This window comes from Oryzias melastigma, linkage group LG20, assembly GCF_002922805.2.
Source record: "Oryzias melastigma strain HK-1 linkage group LG20, ASM292280v2, whole genome shotgun sequence".
Taxonomy (NCBI): Eukaryota; Metazoa; Chordata; class Actinopteri; order Beloniformes; family Adrianichthyidae; genus Oryzias; species Oryzias melastigma.
Genome location: NC_050531.1, coordinates 21195782 through 21219390, shown reverse-complemented (window position 1 = coordinate 21219390; position 23609 = coordinate 21195782). Strand labels below are relative to the sequence as shown.

The 23609-nt window shown below is 37.4% G+C and overlaps 1 protein-coding gene across 1 annotated transcript in view; it reads left to right on the top strand.

The window, feature by feature from the left end:
• kcnh2b (potassium voltage-gated channel, subfamily H (eag-related), member 2b) overlaps positions 1-23609 on the top strand; it is a 258122-nt gene that overhangs the window by 107010 nt on the left and 127503 nt on the right. The window contains exon 3 of the mRNA XM_036217494.1: positions 21260-21415. Within this exon, the coding sequence (XP_036073387.1) occupies positions 21260-21415 (156 nt within the window). The remainder of the gene's footprint in view (positions 1-21259; positions 21416-23609) is intronic.

Genomic DNA, 23609 nt, shown 5'->3' with positions numbered 1-23609 from the left:
ACCCCTCCACCACGTTAAGGTGGCGGTTTAAACTCTTTCATTTGATTTTTTTTTTATGAATTTTTATGTAATTAACTATGTGTAGTGTGTACAAAACAAAAGAAGGTTTTTAGGGTGTGCTCTAATATCACATTCGTGTTAATTGTAATTTTTTGTTCTTAAATACTAATTTTTCTGCCTTATTTACATTTTTCTAACAGTTTTAACAAATGCTAAAATAAAAATATTTTCAAACATAGATTAAACTGATTAAAAGAAATTCAGTTTCAGCAAATACAATAATAAACTGTGAGAAAAACAGATGGTAATAGGTGCCAAGTAGCACATTGCCCGCACACAAAAGCGCATCCAAGAATTGTTGGTCGCATCGCTGATTTCCCATCATCCCTTTGTTTACATTCTCTCGCATTAGATTACAGCCACTCAAAACCACAACCTAACATTAGTGCTGCAACAACAATGGGGACCAATATCAGAGCTTTCCAGACGTACAGTTTAGATCCAGATTCCAGCTCAGACGAGGAAAAACAAAGACGTTCATGGATCTATTGGTCTGGAAGTGGATGCATCAGAATGGAGCGGAGCAGGGACCTCGTTGGCTTCCTATTGTAGTTTGCATGCAGCAACGACAAACTTTTTCAAACAATTTGAATAAGAAGATATTAAAAAATCCAAATGTAATCTTTTTTTTAATATATAAATTTCCTTCATTAAGAAAAAATAGCTACAAGAACTAAAAAAAATACATTTTCATTCAATGAAATGAAAATAATGCATCAGTTGATTTTTTGTTTCTCATATTGTCATTGCAATATTGATGCAATATAATATTCCACATCAAGTTTTCCTCATATCGTGGAGTCCTAGAATAAATTCTCCATTTTCACTTCTGCAGGGCGAGCAGCCAAACCAGAGCGTTCACTTCAGAGCTTTACCTCCATTTATCAGATGATCCTTTTGTTTGATGGCTCCACAGCTTCTCTTCAGGCAGCGGCCGGGATTTTAAGGACGTGCAGAGAGGGCAAACGCTACTACATCACACCGCTTCTGCAAATGAAGCTTGGCAGGCAGGAGAACAAACACACTTTACAGGCGTACCAGTCCAACATGTGAGACACAAACCTTCATCAACTCTCTCTGTCTTATTCTTCATCACACAGCAGAGCCCATGAAACCGACAGCAGCTGTGTCTTCTCCAAAACACAGAATATTATAGGTCACTATCTAGAATGAAATCTTTTAGCAGAGGTTCATGTCCTCTACAACTCTAATCTATGCAATGCTTGTTTCCCTTAAGGCTCATACTCATATTAAGGGACATCATAGAAATGGAACGTACCATTGGCGTGCATATATATATATATATATGATAGGGTTGTTGTAGTACCGGGTTCAAACAGCACGTGGAAGAACTGGGACGCTATGTGTGCGCGGAGTGCTCGTGGAATCCGCTTCACTTCCAGTTCACACCAGACATGTATTTTGTTGGGACGGTCGACGGGCATTTCTGCTCAGATGTGGTTATGTAGAGCTCAATTTGACATCGTCCATCTTGACTTGTCTCCAACTGCTCTCTGCCTCTCGTTGATTGCGTTTTTAGATATCCAAAAAACCCTCCCCCCCACCCCATAGTCGGCCCACTACATTGAACTGTGTGTGTATGTTCTGAGGTTAGCCTCTGCTAACCTCTGCGTGTTCGTTGATGAGGAAGACTCAGTTTTAATGTACTCAATTTAATCAAAGTTGGATGAAACTTGTACAGAGATCTCTGGGTTTTGGGGCATGCAAAGACAAAGAGTTATAAAATAAGGTTCACTTATATATGTTGAAGGTGGGATTTATTTGACTTCAGGCCAATGTTTGTCAGGAAAGAGGGAAGCCACAAAGTCCTTAACACCTTGTATGGTCATGTTCACCAAATCTAAGGCTTGAGTGGTCCAAACCTCTGGCCCTGCTCCCGCCAACAAGGTAATTTATGGCTTTGTTTGTCAGTGGAAAACTACTGATTAGGTCCCTTGAAGCACCCACCTTACTGGTTTCAACTGGTCCTCCAAGTGGATTGGTGTAAGGATGCCTTTATCAGTTTATTAATAACAAAATATGAAGGTGTTTCATAGCATAAAATGATAAAAACCATCAATGTGTGTGTCTGTTTTTTGTGTGTTGTCTTTTTACGTATTTACGTCTCTACAGTCTGTATGGATACAAAAATATGATTGTATTTGTCAATCGCTGCATTTTATTGTGAAAAATTGGTTATATTTTGAAAATTGATTACATTTTCTCGTGTGTCTTGGTGTAATTTCTTGCCAGGATTGACGCAGATCGTTCGCGAAAAAAATAGACCAGACAACAAAACGATCGCTGCACGGCATGAGCCGTCAATGAAGGACCGCTGCGCTTTGCATCTGTTGTGAACTACATCAAACGCATCTGGCGTAAAGTATTTGTAAGGAGAATGTAAGTTCCACATACTTATTGCTTACGGGTGATGCTGTCGTAGGGTGTCTTAATGTCATAATCTAGTGGTTATTAAGGTGCCAGTACTGACTCCTTACTGACCTCCACACCGGTTGTGCAGGTAACACGTAAGTTCCTATAGAATGAACACACACAATGCACTCTGGTTTTCTAATTTCCTAAAAGACCCCTAAGAATGCTTTGAAACCAGGAAAACAGATTAAGAGATGAATGGAGCGGGTTCTTTAAATGCCGTCCTACATACCAGGATCTGAACTCAAGAGACGCACAACGTTACATTTCATTAACACACATGGTTTAAAGATATATTTTTTAAAGAACCAGATTTGAGGTTTAAAAACAAAAATTATGCCACCAGCAATCGAAAAAGAAATCTTAAGCAAGATTAGAAATTCCTTAAACTGCTGTAATGCATCAGAAAAAACTTTTTCAACTTTTAAGAAATGAAAAAAAAATGTATAAAAATGAGAAATATAGCTTTGTTTTTGAGAATTTGATTTTTTTGTTTGTTTGTTTTTTGAGAAAATTATACAAAATGTGTGAATTATCTTTGTTGTGAGCTTTACCCTGACGTCTTCATGTGACAAACCCTTAACACAAAATACACACTTATTTTTAGGCTGCAGAGCCGAATATCCACAAATAGAAATAAGGGTTTTGGTGGGAGGCTGTCAGTCTTTGTGAGCGCTGACAGGGCCTGGAGAAGTGAGAGGTAGAACTCCAACGACAGACGGGCACGGTGCTCACGGCGCTTTAATGCTTTGTGCCGCCACGCTTTATCTGATGGCTCATTAATAGGTCAGTTATTGATCGCAATAATGATCATATAAATCAAACTAATGAGCCAGACAGCATAATTAGTTTGGAAGTCACTAAGGCTAATTATGAATTGTTTATTACAGCAGTGCAGAAAATCCCCTCCAACAACATTTGCTTTATTTGCATTCAGCAATCATACAGTTATGGGGGTTTGTGAGAACATCATGCATATGTTTGGTTGGTCTTATGTTTTCCCTTTATGGTGGATGTTTAGGATCATGCAGGACAAACAGAATATTATTACATTTAGAGATTTCACTTATAAAAAACACAATTAACTAACATGATTGCTCCAACAAGATTGGATGGGTTATCTTTAAGATCTGTAGGGTTTTTTTGTTGTTGTTTTTTTAAGGGGTTTTATTAAAAAAACAATAAAGTGCAACAGGTGGGATTACCCGATCCATTTATTCTACACAGCTGTCTGTAACCCTAAACATTATTGATCGTGAAATGTGATTTACTATTCAAGACAAATGAACTTTTGAGGACACCACAGGATAGCAGCTAACAAGTGATCGATGTTTCCAGGACGACCGCTCTGTGATGCCGTCTGGTCGTCAGCGTTCTCTCCCTGCAGGCACAGAGGTGGTTTGTGTTTGTGATGAGTCTACAAATCAAGCCCCTAACGTAGTTAAGCAGATGTTGCTGGAGCATCAGTGAATTAAACTGGGGAGTGGTTCTTCAATAAGAACAGACGTAGACATTAAGGGTTTTTATTGCTACAAGAGATGTTTGGAGGACACATTAATAGACCTGCAGCGTCATCCTTAGAACTAGAGACCGTTTACCCCTTAAGAATGATTTATCCAGAAAAAAAAATCTTATATACTGAATTAGCTTAGTATTTTCAAACAGTTGGCACTTCTGGAAATTAAAGGGATCATCATCCATACGTCTCTAGCAAAGTGGAATCCCTAACTAGTCAAAGTTCAACCTGGTTTAACTTTTAACACATGCTCAATGGCCACACATAGTATTTGTAGAATCCCAAAACGGTTGTAGAAACATGCACCCGTGAATGTGACTGTTTCAGCCAGAAACGCCCAGATACACATTTATATAGTTAAAGTTAAAGTCCAACAATTTGTCACACACCTTGATGTGTTCTCCGCATTTGACCCATCCCCTTGGGGAGCAGTGAGCTGCAGACACAGCCGCGCTCGGGAACCATTTGGTGGTTTAACCCGCCAGTCTAACTCCTTAGTGCTGAGTGTCAAGCAGGGAGGCACTGGGTCCCATTTTTAGAGTCTTTGGTATGACTCGGCCAAGATTTGAACCCACGACCTTCCAATCTCAGGGCAGACACTCTACCACAAGGTCACTGAGCTGGAGCTACATAGACTTTTCAATGGAAGTTCCTCCTGAACTCGTGTTGTAGAGGGCATGTGAACGTGAGCTGCATTGAGACAAAAGAGTCAGAGAAGAATCAATCAGTCTGAATTTATTAACTGTGTTCACAGTAATTCTACAGCTTTTTAAAAAATGGTACAAGTTAGCGAACGTTAGCGGCAAGTTACTATTGCAATATTTGTTATCTCCCAACCTTGTTTGGATTACATAAAAAACAGACTGATACGGCTGAAACAAACATCACTGTGACTACAAAAACTCAACCTTGTTAGTAATCCACAAAAGAAACAAAGTCTGACACAGTTACACACCAAATCAGGGGTGTCGAACTCAATCGTACAAGGGGCCAAAACCCAAACACACCTTAAGTCGCAGGCCGAACAGAATAAACATTCATTGAACACTCTAAAGCTACACTTTAAAACTTCAAAACCGTAATTTTAATATAATTATGAACTAGATCTATAGCATTAGCTGTGATAATCCTAGTGTGAATGCTGAAAGCTGAATTTGGCCACTGAAAATGCTAGTGCTGATGGCTGAAGATGCTGAAATTGATAGCTAAAAACGCTGAAGCGGATAGCCAGCTAAAATATTAGCTAAATGCCAAATTAGAATAAAAAATAAAAAAAAAACTTGGGTTACTCAAAGCAGCTAGCATGTAGCTGAAAAAATAGCAAAACTTCAAAATATTCTAAAAAACAAATAAACAAAAAAGCCTTATTGAGCAAAAACAGCTATCATGGTGCTGAAATATTAGGTAAACTCTTAGTAATCTTAGTAAATACCAAAATAATCCAAAAAGCTAGCAGAAAATATTTGACACTTTGACACATGTTCACTAGACGCATACAGCGCTAACCCCTAATCTTGTTTGCATTTCATGAAAAAATACTAACTGACTATCTAACAGAACCCAGTGTACTTCTCAAATTCCACATCAACAAACACCACCAGGATTGATCCATGTGTAAGGCACGGCGAAATTTTGAGTTTCATCCTTTTTTTTTTTTTTTTTTATTATAATTTGTGTTAAACATGGTAGCCTATACAAAATCAGGTTCTTGTGTGTAACTTGTTTCCTTTTTTGAACAAAAGGAAAACCCTACTTGTTATTGAAATAATGTCGAAAAGTGTTATTTTTTAAAAATAATTTATTTAATTTGTCTACCATAAAAAGTTACAGACACATTGCTTAATCATAAAAGTGTCATATTTTTTTAACATTATTTTTCTTTTTATAAATACTATTTTCTGAACACCAAATGAGTCATGACAGTAATTCCGTGTAAATATTTATTTACATTTCCTACACTACTAATCTGTATCGAAGCATTTCCAAATAAACAGGAGCTGCAGCAGGACATGCTGTCTCCCAGCTGACCTCTTCTTTATGCTACATTTAAGGAGAAAAAAAACAGCAAATGTCGTGAAAACAAAACAAATAAATCCTTTTTCTATTTGATGAGCTTTGACTAAACTCCTGAATTCTGTCTGTATTTTCATGTTATTTTAAAAAGTTTGACGTGGATGGAAGACAAAAGAAGATAAGGGGACTCTTGCACAGTCAGAGGGTTGTAGATGTGTTGTGTTTGTGCGTGTGCATGCTCGTGCATGTATACATGTGCAGTTCCGCGGCAAACACACCGTTTCAATCCCTGCTTCACACTCTGGTTTGTATCACACATCTTATAAACTGAGACCTGGTGAATGTCAGCAATAAAACCACATCTACACAAATGCAAACTATGTTGAGATGTCACCAGCATAGCAACACTGCATTTCGTCTTTCCAATCCTGCTTGTGTTGCTTTGTTACCAAGGCAACACCTTAAAAAAGAGTAATGAACTGTTTTTGTTTTTACAGTGAAGTTATTTGCTATTTCTGCAGGAAACTGGGGAAGATTAAAAAGTGTTTTTTGTATATCAAACCAAATTTATGAATAAACAGTTTTGTTGTCACTAAGTTTCAAAAATCAGAGAAACACAACCGGAGATAAGAAAGAAGAAGCTTTTTACACTGAAAATACTAGAGGACAATACATGGACTAAAGAAAGAAAAAATATACCACACTTTTTTTCTGATAACCTATTGTATTGTCACCTTATAACTTCATGAATCTTGTAAAAGTATTGATAAGGCTTTAACCACTCGTCTTTGTAGTTTGAATAAAAGCATATAGGAAACACTATTGGGTGCAATTAAAAGGATTCATATATGCAAAAGGCGACCCCTGAAGTGAGAAGCCGAAAGGAAAAGAAGAAGATATATAAAAAAACTATAGACAATACTGGGCCTTATAATCTGAAACTCTTTATAATCTGGAGCACCTTGTGAATACGCTAACACAGCTAGCATGTAGCGTTGTCGGACTGTGTTTTTTTATGTTATGGTCACCTTTTCTATTTTTGTCTAGACTTAGGGCAGGTTTACCTGTAGGAGCATAACATAAAAAACAACACAATTTTATAGGTGGAGGGTGGGCCTTGTCCGAGATAGAAAACATCTTGGCCAATAGTTCAGAAAACTGAGTTCAGTAAAAAAACTGAACTCAGTTTTCTGAACTATTTCAGGTTCAAGAAGACCTAGTTAATCATAGTTTAGGTCTGAATAGATCACAAAGAACACAACAAACCTTAGGAGGCTATTCAACGGCTACCTCTTATAAAACAGTAAGTATAAATAACATTAAAACTCAAATAGTTAACTTTCCCTTTTCTAAATATAGCATTAGTTATTTTTTTTAGTTTGATTTTGATTGTTTCAATCAAAACTGTTGTGGAGTCATTCAAAGATCTAACTTTTAATAGATTACAAATATACTAAGAGAACTGCAGTTCTTACTGTTAAGCCTTTACTGTATAATAAAATGGGATTGGATGACAGAAATGTAAATGTTCTACCAGTGGACTCTGAAATATAATGACTCCAGAGTGGGATGGAAAATAACATTTTAGTCCTCGGAAAAACATGAGGAGCCATCAGACAGACTGAACTTCCTGACAGGCAGCAGAGAGTGTTCTGGAATGACAGCTGACAGGAAAGAAGAAGCCGATCGATAAACACAGACGTTTTTCAGAGGATTTGTCCTTACTTTCAGTGATAACAGACATGCTTAACAGTATGGAGATGCTGCTGCAGAGACAGTTCATGGAAGTGAAAAAACAAAACAAAACAAGAAGCAATTCTTACTTCAATAGTCCTAGAAGAATAAATTATTCTCTTTATCTTTTAGTTCAATTCTAAATTTGAAATGTAAATGCAAAACCAAAAGCAAGTCTTCTTAGTTGCCTGAGCAGGAGTGCCAACATACTGTCACCCAAATCAAAAATCCAGAATCCAGGTCCAACACAGGCAAGGCGGGCATCAGCAGACCGACAGCTTCCTGGCAGAGTAACAGGAGCGCAGGTAATGGAAACACTCATTACTGAGGAGATCAATGATGGTGATTATCAGATCATCAGATAGTGTTTATAGGTGAAGTCAGATCTTGTCACCAACAGCAGAAAGCTGTGAGTTCCTGCGGAGAACCTGAAGTAGCTCTCCATTAACAGCTTTTGGAACAGAAAGAAAAAAAAAAGTTTGAAAGAAGTAGGTCATTGATGCTTTACTGAAATGAAGCCAAAGCCAAAGTTTTAGTTTAGCCACACCTTAAAATCATTTACTGTAATTGGAAAAGATGTATCTTCCTCCAAAATAAGATATAAACGCTGTTTCAAGTGGAAACTGGGGTGACTCCATTAGATGAAAAGTGTTCGGCTAAAAGGATTGTTTAAAAAAAATAAAAAAAAAATACAGCATCACTTTACTTAGTTGGGTCAGCACTGAAGCTCTGCAGACCTGAGAATTCTTCCAAGAGGCTTTTATTTCCATCTAATTATTAATGTTTGGGTTGCTGGAGACTGATGGCATTCTCTTCTTTGTTGCCACTTTATTGAAGTGGAGAGGTTTAAGTGTTCCCATCTTTCATAGCGTTAGGGTTGCAGGCAGACCACTGTGCACAGGACCATAATGAACTGAAACCAGTATGTAGAGGACAAAAATTCACCATAATGCATAGGACCATGATTGGACCAGACAGACCAATGTATAGGACCATAATGCACCAGACAGACCAGTGTATATAGGACCATAATGGACCAGACAGACCAGTGTATAGGACCATAATGCACCAGACAGACCAGTGTATTTAGGACCATTATGGACCAGACAGACCAGTGTATCGTTGAGGTAGCCCTCTGCTAACCTCCCCGAGTTGGCTGATGAGGAAGTGAGATACAAAAAATTTGTTTAGAAAATTAATCAATTTATTAAAAAGTTAATAAGTAGTTGTTATTAGAAGTTGTATTAAAGTTGTACAGAGCTCCAGATGTCAAGCAGCATGCTGACCAACCCCCGAGCAGTAGAATTGAGCAGTAGGGGCATTCCCGTCGGCATACACAAATAGTAAAAGGAGTCAACATGCATGCCCAGTCGTGTGTCAGGAGGGAAGGAGTATGCTAATCACCCTGTGGTTTCATATGGTCCTGGAAGTGTGAATTGTATTCTTACTGATTGTGAAATGTGTCCTTCTGGATGTGTCCTCTCTACTCCTAGCTCCTGGTACGACCCGAACAAGGTCATTCGGCTGCATGGTGGAAACATTCCCACACTAAACCCACCCTTGAAAATCATAGCAGGCACATTTTTTCATCAAGCTTTGGTTCATCAAGGTTCAATCACGTAACTGGACTTAAATGTGCATGGGACAAGCAATATGTATGAAAACAAGAAATTGGGGTCCTTAGTATACAGGACCATAATGAACCAGACAAACCAGTAAAATGAACTTTAATCTCTAAATGTAAAACCTGAAACTATTTTTTTTTCATTAGTTTTGAAAACACAGTGAGTATTTGTTTCAAACAGGCTGTAATGACAGTAAAATAAGTGTCTACTTTTGTTTGTATTCATTGAGCATTGCCTCATTTAAAACCACTCTGCACTGATTTAAAGTGTTGGCGATTGCAAATGATCTGCGTAATCTTGAAGCAGACGTTGGAACGGTTAAAATGTTTCAAAACTGTCTTTATATATACTATATATATATATATAAGACTATTGTGCTATCCTTATAAAGTTAGCTTGTCTACATGGCGTCATGCACTCATCTGATGCTATGAGTTACTGATAAAACAATTGGATTGGTGGGCAGTTGAATGATATGCAGCAGTATAGTGTTTGTTGATTAACAATTGTTTAACTTGTTCAATATTTGTTTTTCTGCAGGCTTTTCTGTGGAAACACATTAAATGTCTTCTTCTTGGTTTAGCGTGTTCAAGCAATTAAATGAGAACCTCCGTGGAAAACAGAAAGTCGAGAAGTACACACAATGTAGAAGAAAAGCGAAATGATTTATGAGTTATGAGACACGATAACATGAACAAATAGACACAATAATGTGCAGTTGTTTGTGTTTCTGCACATCCAAGCGGTCTTTCTATATTTTATCTGCCTCCTGTGATTTGTGGCCTTTACAGAAAGTCAACCAGAGCATTTACAATTCAAACATGCTCTCGTGGCTCATGGTAGCCATTTGAATTGACCTCCAGATGAACCCAGCCGCCACCTGTGTCTGCAGCTGGCTCTTTGACACACTCACTAACCCACACTTGTTTTCCAGCTGAACTCTATAACCCCCTGTGGACTGTAAAATCTATCTGTTTTATGTGTCTGATTATCTGAAGTTTGCCCTCGGGACTTTCTCCTGTGCACTTGTTACTGGAAAACGTATAAATCTGTATGAGATGTGAAGCCCTGGAAAAGTTCATATATTAGGAGAAAGGGAATCAGATTTTTCTAAAGCCTTTGCAGGAAATTGCAGTCCGATTCTCTTTGTCATTTGCATTCTCTGTCATTCTACCTGTCCTTCACCTTCAAGGCGACATCATTTTGAGCACCAAACTGTAAAGGAAATTGCTCGCCAAAGACACACTGTCACATCCTCAGATTTCGGCCGGGTAAAGGATTAGGACTGCTCTGTCAAGGTTCTCGTGAGGGCAAGAATTGATGTTTTTTTCAGTTACCTCTAAGTGGAAACAGAAAATTGGACAACAAGGTACAGGCTTCATCAAGAGAGGACATTCCTTGCAAAGTGGAGACCCACTACAATGAAAATTGTGTTTTCATATGTTCTTGTTGTATTTTTCTCATCATGGAGGACATAAATCAAGACAAATTAGCTTAAAATTGCAATATTTTTTGATTCAGATTGTTGTGAATCAGATGAAAAAACTTGTCGTTGTCTCGTACAAACTACTATCAACAAGCTTCCTGCTCCACTCCATTCTGATGAATCCACCTGCAGACGATTAGATCCATTACTCATGCTGCACTGCAGAAATTATGTCCTAGAAAATTACACGGGTTTTATTGATTTTGTCTAAAAACTTCTTAGTCACAATTCAAAGACCACTGGGGACACTTTCACTATAGATCAAAAGATGATTGGAGTGTGACTTTAAAGGTCAGGAAGCAAGAACGGTTTGATTGGTGATTGGTGTAGAAAAGACTTTGATTGCCACTAGATACAATGAATTATTGAACCTGCAATCATTATTTCCGGTCTGACTGCCTCTGATGCATAAGAGATTTTATGCACCTTTTTTAAATGACTTTACACAAAGTATGCTTCATTTTTGTTTGGAAAAGGGAATGACCTAGACAGAAAAATGTATAAGTAAATGAGCAAAAAATTCCTGACAAATCTTTTAAATCTCTTGGAAGTAGCTGGACACTCATTTGACCACTATATATAAACAGGAGAGTAAGACATTGGTGTAAAATTAGGTCAAAAGTTTACTTTCTTCTCTGTGTTAGATGCCATATTGGTTTAAAAAATAAGGATGTTGTATAAACTCTTGTCGATGTCATGTTGGAGCACTTGTTCCTTTTCTTCTGCCAAATTAACCCCTTTAATGCCTTATTTCTATTATCAATGAACTGCTCAGTTCTTCTTTTTCTCCTGTTGGAAATCTGTCACTGAAATTATTTTCCAATTTTTTTTCTCGTCGCTTTAGGTCCTCACTTGACCTAAACAGACCTACATCCAACTCCCAATTTCTTCACTTTGTCTCCAAACATATTTCCTGTGTTGACTCTTTTGATTTTAATGTAGCTCCGCCCACTTTATACCTTTAGGTTTCTCAGTCTCCCCACCTTTGGTTTTGTTGATTCATTGCAACACGTTTTCATGCTGAAAAACAATATAAAACCAACTTATCAACACCACTTAGTAATTTGCTTATTTATTAGAGTTTAATAGGACAATTTGCACAAAGGACGTTTGTTTTTTGATCTGCAAAAACAAAAATAACTTTTAAAATCTACACATTAAATCTGTTTGTGAAGTTAGCCATAGCTGACTTTTGTCTTCTATTAAAATACATTTGTTTTTCTTTTTTTACCCTTCAGATCATTGGAGTCATCCATCGATAAAAAATTATTTGCATCAAATTACCTTTTAAAACCTCAGATGTTCAGTCTACGATGCAAAACCCATCAGATTAATTTAAGTGTACCATTTACCTCTTCATATACAGTAATTATTTTTTTTTTTAATTAAAAATATGAAAAACCTCCTAGGTGACTTGTTTACATATTTTTTCTAATCTTCTCTCCCCCTCAAAAAATAGCATTCTAATAGAAGTGTATATTTTTCATAAATAGTATTCCCTTATGAACTGCTTAACACCAAACGCGTCACATATCCTGAACTTCCAGTGTGAAAAAGCCCCACAGAGGAGGCTAATTCCGGCCCACGTTCAGCACTTTTCCATTTTTATCTGCTCCTCTGGGAGGGACAGCTGCTTTAATGGATCCTCCAGGAGGTCTGAAGCTTTGTCACCCTAATCTGATCGGCGCCACCACATCAGTCATACCATCAACTACCACACCATAAGTTCTAATTAACTGGCTGCAGGGAGCAGAATGAATTTCACGCAAAAAATAAACATTTAGACAATAGATTTCTACTAAATGACACTTTAGGTCTTAACACACTCTTCTTATTGTCTGAGGAGAGTGAAACTGATGTATCTTCTGAATGGTGAAGAAAAGTTCCAAGTGGATCATATTTTTTCCCATGGTTTAAATGGTTTTTAAATGTCAAAACGCTAATGTTGCATTAGTGTTTTGTTGAGTTGGATGTTTTATTGATCCAAGCCCCGAACATACTGTGTAGTTGTGAGGCTTTACACCTGGTTCACACTGGATGCGGAAGGGTGTCCTTGTTAACCTACAGTGTAGTTCACATCAGGCGCGGAGCACTGCGGTCCTCGCGCCGTGCAGCAGATCATTTTGGCGCCTGGTCTATTTTGTGCGTGAGCCGTGAGCGAACAGCGTCAATTCTGGCAGGAAGTTAGATCAAGATACATGAGAAAATCTGGTTTATTTTGAAAATATAACACATTTGATTTGATAAATGTGATCCTGTTTTTGTATCTAAACAGACTGTAGAGATGAAAATAAACATACAAGCACAACACACACACACTTCTCCCTGCAGATAAATTAAAGAGGTGCAGGCCGATTAACTACTTGCTTCTTCTTAGCAGAAATATGGGGTAATCTTTTTTGGTTATTAATTCACCAATGGTGGCTCCAGCAGAGCACCTGTTGCAAAAAAAATGTGCATCTGGTGTAAATTGCAGGAAAGAAGGGATGCCGCACGCACTCCGCGGCGCTTCCTCATCCAGTGTGAACCTAGTGTAAGACTTCTACTTTGTAAACTTTTTACTTTGCAAACTCTTGCACTCTTCTTTCTTCCATTTCCTCTTGTCTGTTTGGTTCACCATTATCTCCATAGAACGTGCTTACACCATGTGCAGGTGCAAAGACGCAAATTTTCCACTCTTTCATCAATCTTCTCTTTCATTCTTCTGAGAATCAAATCAAACAACATTTGTATAGCACTTTTCCAACTAACTCAACTCAAAGTGCTTTGCATAAAAATAATCTATATCTCAAAAACAAAAGCAAAACAAAACACCATTACATAACCCCCACACACATGCACACACAGTATAGTGAGGCATAAAATGATTAACTAAAACGATCCAAAGTAGAAATCTGGCTTTGTACTGAAGTGGGGAAACAATATTTTGGGGATCTGTTCACACCAGTGGAACCTCGCCCCGTTCACCTCAAATTAATCTCAGAGTCAAAAGTAACAAGCAGGTTTCTCACACATTAAGAGGTTTTATAATGTTTGAGTTTGAGAAAACAATCTCCCTCTTGTCTTCAGAACCGATCGCTAAACCTGTTTTGTTTCTCGTTGAGCTGTAAGAAGTTCACTGTCAATAAATAAAAGAAAGTTTACTGACTCTTCATCATCAGGAGACACAGCCATATAAAACGGTGTATCATCAGCATAGCAATAAAAACAAACACCATCCCTCCTAATGACGTTCCCAAGTGGCAGCATACATATTAAAATGTAGTGGGCCTAAGATTGATCCTTGGGGGACCCCACAGTTGATTTCGTGGACTCTTGAGGAGCATGTATCCATAAACTCTTGATCCGTGAGATAGTAATAAAACCATTTGGGAATACTACCAGAGAGACATAGACTTCTCAGTCTGGTAAGTAAATGCCGCGCTCAGATCCAGCAGCACCAGGACTGATGAGCATCATTTCCTTTGAGCGGTACGGTTCAGGAGGAGTAGTACGGGATGGACCAGTTAATTCTGGTGAGCATCTCCACTCAATTAAGCCTCGCTTCCACTGAGCAGTTTGTTGTCACGGTGCATGTGGGGTGTAGATCGCTAGCATGTCATTGCATCATTGTAGTGCAATGACTAGAAACAACAATGGAATTCATTCAGCAGCTCGTCTTGTTCTTTTTGTAGATAACAGGAATTAAATTTTGTTTGAAAGAAGATTGCAGCTGACTAAGAAGAATACCACTGTAGAGAGGAAAATGGAACCGTTAGCTTTGCGTTATATTGGTGCTTTCTAATGTCGTTATCACTTTCTGCCAATCAGCGGGTGGCTACAGCGACTTCACCTCAACAGTCCTGTTCTATTTTTCAATGGACCTACAACGGATGGGGCCCTCAAGAGGTATGCGTCGGCACTTTTTAAATATTGGAGTGGACCGAACCGAACTGGACTGCTCAGTGGAAACAAAGCTAGAGATTCTGAGAGTTCAGCATACATTTAATATCATTTATTATTTTAACAAGGGCTGTCTCTGTACTGTGGTTTGTCCTAAAACCCGGTTGATATTTTCCGTAGGCAATTCTTCTATTCAAAAACATATTTAATTGAATAAAAACTGTTTTTTTCTATCACTTTAATTAAAAAAGGTGTTTTGGATACTAGTTAATTATTAAAGGTGTTAGGATCTAAATTTCTCTTTTTCACACAGGCACTAGAGAAGAAATCTTTCTGAAGAGAGTAATTGACTACATTTAAAAGCTCAAACTCAAAGAATGTCACTCGTGTTGAGGTTACATGCAAAGGATTTAAGGCAAAAGCAGAAGCAGATCTCATGAGAGTCCAGATCTGTGCATGTTTCATGCAGATCCCCTCTGACCATAGTTTGTTCTGCTCTGCCATCTAGTGGTGCAAGATGTTTTATTTGTTTGGAACTGAAACTGAAATTATGGTTTGGTAACCTGCAAAAGAGCTTACTGAAACTTTTTGAGTGTTGTTTATCAAACCCTACTCTGTCTGTTAAAACAGCATTGATATTATATGTATATACCATCAAACAAAACACTCTAGAGTGTTTGGGGACCTGGTCAGTCTCTGTCACTTCGTTACTCACACTGATTATTTACAGAAGATGTTTTGTTGTTGTTGTTGTTGTTGTTTTCCAACAGTTTAAAGCTGCTCAAAAATATTTCTTTGTGTGTTATATTTTGGAATGGAATGTGTTCTCCCTGGCTCTTCTTGTGGTGTGAAACATAAGTTTCAACAGCTTGCTGCTTCATCCAATCCAATCCACTCTCCCTAGGGTGTTAAGTGCATTACAGTTTTAACATGTCATCATTTGTTGTTGTTGTTTTTTAATCTGACAAAGCACTCTAGCCGGTTCAGAATAAATGTGAAAGGAACGACAGCTCTTATCCTCTAGTCTCACTCTTGAATGAATGTGCTTCATAACCACGAACTGGAGGCTTTCAGATGAGAACAATGACAGCAAAACACTGAACGAGTGGAACAGCAGACAGACTTCTTCAGGATATTGCTGTTTATCTTCTGCATCGTATCTTTATTGTTGCAAGCTCCAGATGTAATCAACTGTTGACAGGAAATTCTGCTCTGACTCCCAGCAGTGATGAAGCTGAAGATCCATAAGTGAAAAGTAAACACTTTAGGGCAGGAATGCTAGTTTATAGTAAATAGATACATGCATAAAAACATGGTTTTGTTGTGACAGTAGAAGTGGAAGTCTTCTGGAAGAAAATGATAGAAACCGTAGGGCGGGATGGGGGTCTTGTTGGTAGAACCGTGTGGAAAAATGTCCAGTCAGGTTCTCCAGCTGATCCATCTGAAAGACAGTGAAGCCAAAAGACTTTAACCCTTTAACAACGGAGCTCCAGTGTTTCTATTCTTTGTGTCTCGCTAGCGTAAATCTTCACCGCTGCTACATAAAAATGTCCATCAATCTGGGTAATGTCCAGCCGTATGGTTCTGATCCAGATGTCAGCTGGACGAGGAAGTGAAGATCTTCATGGACAGAACTTCCTCCAAAATCCTGATTCTTTCTCCTTCCAGTTCACCAAAGACTCTTTTAGCTAATTCTCCAATGTTTATTGACTGTGATCAATACATTCAATCATTGGTTTCTCAGAGTTCTTGATAAAATAATCAAAGCTAACATCAAAATGCTCTTTCATTGATTTACAATCCTTTCCAACTGCGGTCAAATGAGCCGCCGTTCACATTTCCGTGGTCACATCAAGAAGCTCCGTGGAGTCTGGTGGAGATTTTCCAGCGTTCTCAGTCCTGCTACCGTAAGTATTGGATGAAACTCACACCAAAAATCCAGTGATGCTGATTTGACCACAGAAATGTGAACGGCGGCTCATTTGACTGCAGTCAATGTGAAGATACCATCTTCTCTTCTCCAGAACCTGAACTAGACACTAGGAACAGATGAGGGTTTAGTGCATGTGCAGCAGAGCTGTTGATGGAAAGAAGATCATTCATTCAAACAGAGTCTGTCCAAGACACTTTGATTGATTTAAAAGGAGAAATACTCAGAAATGGAAAAAATAAAATAATTTATTATTAAACTTGTTCTCTTTCATAAGAAAAATGCCACAAATACATGTTAAAAACAGGATTTTCATTGGAGGGGAATTTTAGTGAAAATTCTAATTCTAATGATAATTATACATTTTTTCACAATATAAAAACAACTTTTTAAAAAAGTTATTCTGACCTAAAAACATGGCACAAAAAAGATTAGGATTTTAAACATAGTGAACACAATGTTCTTTTTTTTCTAACTCCAGTAACACACTGTTTTGTCTTCTAGTTTTGATGTTCTGTTTAATCTCTTTTCTGCGTGCATGTATGGGTATTGTGATAATCTGCCCTCCTCGCTTTGTAAGTCGGTGATGCTGAATCCGATTATCGACGAGAACGTACAGAGATGACAAGGCGGAGCGTTTAAATGAAATGGCGTTCGCCCCGTTAACCTCAAAACTCCATCATTTCAGATTCTCGCGGGGCAAATCTTTTAGAAAAGCAGAGGAAAAGGAATGAAAGAGTACCAACAAGCTGGTCTATTTTTGCCTCAGCTACGCAGGCGTGTTGGTTTTAAAGGCACAAAGCAAACAGTATAGGTCACTCCGGCATGACAAGTGGGTGAAAGCTCCGGATGTGGAGAGAAAAGTACGACTAGTGAGAGTAATTCAAATCAAATCCTCTCTTCTTAACCTTTAATCCTTCATTGTCGTGAGCATGTGCACACTCAGACACGGCAGTGTGTCCGAGCAGGACTTTTTAAAGGAAGGCTGATGAATGGAGGTTCCAGCGTGGCGGAAGAGGATTTCTGATCATGTGACATCTGAAGTCATGTCCCAGTCAGGATGAGAGTCTGTTCTTGTGATTTATGCATCATTTTTCCAAACATCTCTATCAACTATTTTTCAGTTTTCACATATGAAGACTAAATGAATAGCTTTCAGTTCTCTATGAGGTCAAAAATCTTCAAAATGATTGACTCGGAGTTCCATGCTGGTGTCAGTGGCAGCAGTTTAGTGAAAGCAGCTTTAGGCCTGATGCAGCAACACCTTCAGTGATTAAGGAAGCAGCACGTGAGCCTCACAGCTGCTGACAGGGAGCATGAATGGACACGACCCGCTAACGTAGACGGAGACAAATCTGGTCATCTAGATCCACGTTTACGCACCGTTCAGACACACTCATGTTTTGGTGGATGCGGCCAGATGGTGTAATCCTTTCTTTTTCCCGTTGCGTTTCATTTTTTTCATGTTTTTCTCCACTGGCTGTGTTGGGATTATGCCGCTGCCCAATCGGATTTGAGCCCACTCTCCGGCGATGATGTGAGATGAATGGCAGGCGGGTGGCTTGGTGAGGCAGTCTGGATGCTGGGATGTACGGTACTGTCACTGGTTGACCCAAGCTGTCGTTTACAGAAGCTTTTATTTGATTTTACTGGGCAGGTAAGAAGCAGAATGGATGCTTGAAGGTGTGAAAGGAGCACCAAAAGGTGACTTTGGTCACGGTAGAGCTGCAGTAATGAGCCACATCTATATTAAAAATGTTTGGAAATATTGATGTCAAAAGGCCAAAACACAGAAAATAATATTTTTGTTTAATATTTTCAAGAAAATTGATGTTTTTCTATGTGCTTCTGAAAAACAACCACTAAACATTTTGACCCGATCTGTGCAGTTGTCTGATGCTGTCAGTCATGATGCTGATGTGTTTGAAAGCTTTGCTGGTGTTGCCAAAAGCTGCTTTGTGCAGCTTCCAAAGCCCGCTCTCGTATCGTCATATTTAGCCTCATTTCATGCTTATTTATCTACGTTTGTTCTCATGTGACTGATCACTAGAGTGTGCCTGAATCCAGATAGGGATGGCTGATTAAATGTGAAAAAACAAAAAGAATGGGTGGAGGAGGAGAGGGTGTTTGGGGTCAAATCAGGATAAGATTAAAGTGAAGGAAAAACCAGAAAATTAAAAAAAAGAATTTTTTTTTTTTAAATCAGTTTTAAACTTTTGAAAACTTAAAGGAATTATTGAAAGTTTTAAAAATAAAATTGAACATTTAAAAAAATAATATTTAAAACTAGAAAGAAATATGGAAAATAAAAATGTCAATTTGAAAAATGTATAATAACTGTTTTTTTTATGTTCAGTCTTGTTTTTTATTCACTTTAAGCTGATCCTGATATGACCCCATAAGGGATGAGTTGACGGTGAAAGTTCTTCACAGTGTTTAAAAAGCTTGCTTTTCTGCACTTTATAAATATATACATTTTAGAAACGATTCACCTTATTATTAACAATGTTAATAAAATGTCTAAGTGTTTGTTCTAAGAATGAATTTCTGTATTTTTTTTGCTGCTGCTCTTTTTTGCTCAGAGTTAACAAGTAAAAAGAGGTAATTAAAATAAGAAAAAAATACACTAAACTGAAGAAGAAAATCACTAGAAAGTTATAAAGTTAACAGTGCAGCAAGTTGTTATTACCCAATAAGAATAATAAGATATCAAAATAGACGAACAGAAGTTCCACAAGAGATCAAAAGGGGAAAAAAGCTAAAAAAAAAAAAAAAATACTCAACTCACCTCAATACTGAGTATTTTTTGCTAGTTCTAAGCAGATGATTTGTATTTTTTGAGTTTTTATGTAGTTTATTGAGGGTAGTGACAAAAAACGAGCATAATAATCAAAAATTAATTATTTTTGAACAAAATGTCAACAAAAAGAGAATAATCTTAATAAATCCTCATATCATGGTTTACAAAACAACTGTGTTTAATGTTAGAAAACCGTCTGAGAGATTTATTGAGGCTTCACCGTGTTATGAAATTATTCTGTTTATAAAAACACATTTAGACTGAGACATGAATTTCACAACTACTACGCTGGCAGTCATTTGGACATTTTTGGATAATATTGAAAGGATCAAAGAGTATGAGGAAAAATACGTAAAAGAACATCAGGACACTAATTAAGAGTTTTACCGTCACCAAAACATTAAAGCTTAATTAGTTTCATTTTAATAGAATATTAATCTTATCAGGCCTTTTCCAATTACTGGCAACCCCCTGTGACAATTGTTTTTTTTTTCAACATTTTTCCTTCTCTTGTGAATGGACCCTCAACTGGATTTTAGCATAAAAAACAAAACAAAAACACAGTAGAGCAGGAAAAGATCAGCACCATGTAGCAAATATTAAAACATGACACCCCTGTTAAAAGTGATTTAGTCAGATCCCTTGAATTTGTATTGATAAAATAGTGTTATAATGAACGATTATATACACATTTAGGATAAGTCAGAGTCGTATTAGTTTTTTTAAACCAACTTATGAACAGTCAAAAAGATTGCCTAGCTCTAGGGTCTGAGACCTTATTGTGGCTCTTTATCTTTGATTAAAAATGCTTACGATTTAATAAATAAGAGATTAGTTATTTCAGTTTTCTTATTTCTGTTTAGATTTTTAACATACCATACATCAAAGCAAAAAAAGTTTAATTTACTGTCAGAAATTCTGTAGAAATGTTCTTTAAATTTGTATTTTTAATTCATAGTCGGTCAAATAAAAGTTTCTTAAAGTATTTTAGTGAAATAAAGTACACTAAGTGGTTAAAGTGTTGAACAAATGTGGTTTAAAATGATTAAAATGATTTTGAGTTGTGTTTTCCATAAAAAGCTCAGGTTATTCTATATGTCTTTAGATTTTTTTTTAATAGATCTTACTAAAATGTTTATTTTTGAGATTAATAGGAAAAAAACACCAAAATCCTAATGATAAAAAACATCACGTTTGACTCTTGCACTTTCAATATAAGAAAAGCTGCTCCACCGGGAGGACTTTTTATCATACAGATTGAGTTTTATTTTGAAAGGAACTAGTGTGCGCTGTTGTCAAAAGTAACAGAAGTTACAACTGTTATATATATCAAAACTTATAGACCCTGTTGTAATTTAAATAAATGCTTAATTGCAAAAAAAGAAAAAACATAAATATTGTGCATTTTTAAACAATAAAATGGGACTTTGTGGCTCTCACGAGTAAATGACTCTTAGCCTTAAAGGTCGCAGACCCCTGCTCTAGTGTTAAATTAAGGAGCCTATTTGAGCTTTAAATCGAGTTTTTCTTTTCTGAAGAGTATTTAGCTAAATTATTTTGACTCATTTTAATAACAATTTCTTTATTTCTAAATCTTAGATTTTAATTAGGCTAAAATATTTTCCACTGAGCTGAATTGGGGAAAAGATCAGTGGAAAAAGAAGTTAAAGCAACTTAATCTAAACTATCTCAGATGTTTTTCCAAGAATCCCAAAGTCTAGAAGTGAGCCTTGGATTTGATGTTCTCAGTCTGACTGGAGCGTTTCTGTCCATCCTGCAGGGCAGTGTTTCCCGTGCATGGTGGACGTGGTGCCGGTGAAGAACGAGGATGGCGTGGTGATCATGTTCATACTGAACTTTGAGGTCATGACTGAGGAAACTCTCCACAACCGCAAACAGGAGCTGAACCACCGGCTGCCCACTTGGCTTGTGACAGGTACGAGGTTTTCAGGATCTTCTTCAGAGTCACTGCAGGAGAAATCATGTTTGTGTTCATGATTAATATAAAAACTGTCTTTACTTGGTCATAAGAAAGGATTATTTCACCCAAAGAGTTGGATTGACATTTATTTTGAAAAGTGTGTATCAAATAAGTAAGGTGAATTTAAAAATGATAATCATAGTTCCCTTGGATTAATGTACCAAGGCTAGATACCCTTAGCAAAAAATAGTACAATTGGATTTTATTTTGTTAGGGATACTTGACGATAAGTATACTATTGCCCATGTATATGCATTGTTGGGAGTATACACTGAATACTAAATACTAAATCGGGAATTTTTAAGTTTACAGTATATAGATACTACATAAAAAGTACTCCTCAAGTATACTTGTAGTACACTTACAGTGGAGATCAAAAGTCTGGTCACACCAGGTAAAATTTTACATAAGTGTGCATAAAGACGCCAAGGAAAGATGGAAACATCCTCTAAGACTTTCTTTTAACATGTCAAATAAAAACTATTTTACATCATTTATCTTTTCAAAATAACAGAAAACAAAATAATGGCGTGTGCAATAGGTGGGCACTCTGCAGAATTTCTAGTAAGCTCCGCCCCCTTTGGAAAAGCAGAGACCTGACAGTGTCTTGGATTGTTCACGATCATTGTTTGCAAAGACAGGTGATTTCAATCTCAAAGATTTGAAATAATCTGAGTCATCTGACCTTTCTCCAACAATCATGAGTTCTTCCAAGCAGTTAAACTGAAAATAGTTGATGATTACAAAATAGGAGAAGGTTATAAGAAGATAGCAAAGATTTTTCAGATTTCAATCTGTTTGGAATGTAATTAAGAAATGACGGTCAACAGGAACAAGTAGAAGTCAAAGCAAGATGTGGAAGATCAAGAAAAATCTCAGAGTATCAGTCTGAATAGGCTCCGTGCTCAGAGCTGAACAACTGGACCAAAAGGTCACTGTTGGCATTATGGGATGTAAACAGAGCAGAAAGGAAGCCACAGACAAACACTAAGCAAGAATAAGATAAAGCAACTCATTGGAATGTGGTTGAATGAATGCAGGATCATTAAAACAACTTTTCAGACTTTTGTCCCGACAATACATCATAGACCACATGTGTCAAAGTCAAGCCCAGGCCTATCCGGCCCTATCTGGCCCTCCAGATCATTTTACTTTATTGTTATTAGAGGCCGAATGTTATCTTGCACTCATTTCTAATTTGTATCAGTTTTACAAAATTAAAGTTATTTGAGGTTTAAGTTGATTTATTCTGGAATAATATTCCTCCATCCATCCATTTTCCTTACCGCTTCTTCCCTTTCGGGGTCGCGGGGGTGCCGGAGCCTATCCCGGCTACTGATGGGCGAAGGCGGGGTACACCCTGGACAGGTCGCCAGTCTGTCTCAGGGCCTCAATCTCACACCCATTCACTCTCACATTCACACCTAGGGGCAGTTTAGAGTCACCAATCAACCTATGAAGCATGTTTTTGGACGGTGGGAGGAAGCTGGAGTCCCCGGTGAAAACGGGGGAGAACATGCAAACTCCACACAGAAAGGTCCCAAATCCCCCAGCCGGGATTCGAACCGGGGCCTTCTCGCTGTGAGGCAAGAGTGCTAACCACTGCGCCACCGTGCAGCCGGAATAATATTCCTTTCTTTTTATTATTCATAACTATGTTAAAAAGTTATGGTTTTAAAGTCTTACAAATTTGGCATTCTGCTAGCTTTTTTGTCATTTTCTAAGATTTCTTTAGGCTATTTAGGAGTTTAGCAAACATTTTAGCTACAAGCTAGCAGATTTGGCTAATTTAGGCTTTTTTTGTTTGTTTTTTTTTTAGGCTGTTTTTTTTTTTCAGTTTAGCTAATATTTCAGCAACATGCTAGCTGTTTTGGCTAATCCAGGCTCTTTTTTAAAAGTTTTTAGGCTGTTTTGGAGTTTAAATAATATTTACATGCTAGCTGTTTTGGCTAATTTTTTCTAGCTTTTTGGCTAATTCGAAGCTTGGCTTTTTCTTTAGCCACATGCTAGCTTTTTTGGCTAACATATTTTTTTTTAGGCTAATTTGGCATTTACCTAATATTCATTTTCAGCGTTTTCAGCTATTAGCTTCAGTGATTTCAGCTACCAGCTTAAGTGCTTTTAGCAGTCAATTTCAGCATTTTCAGCT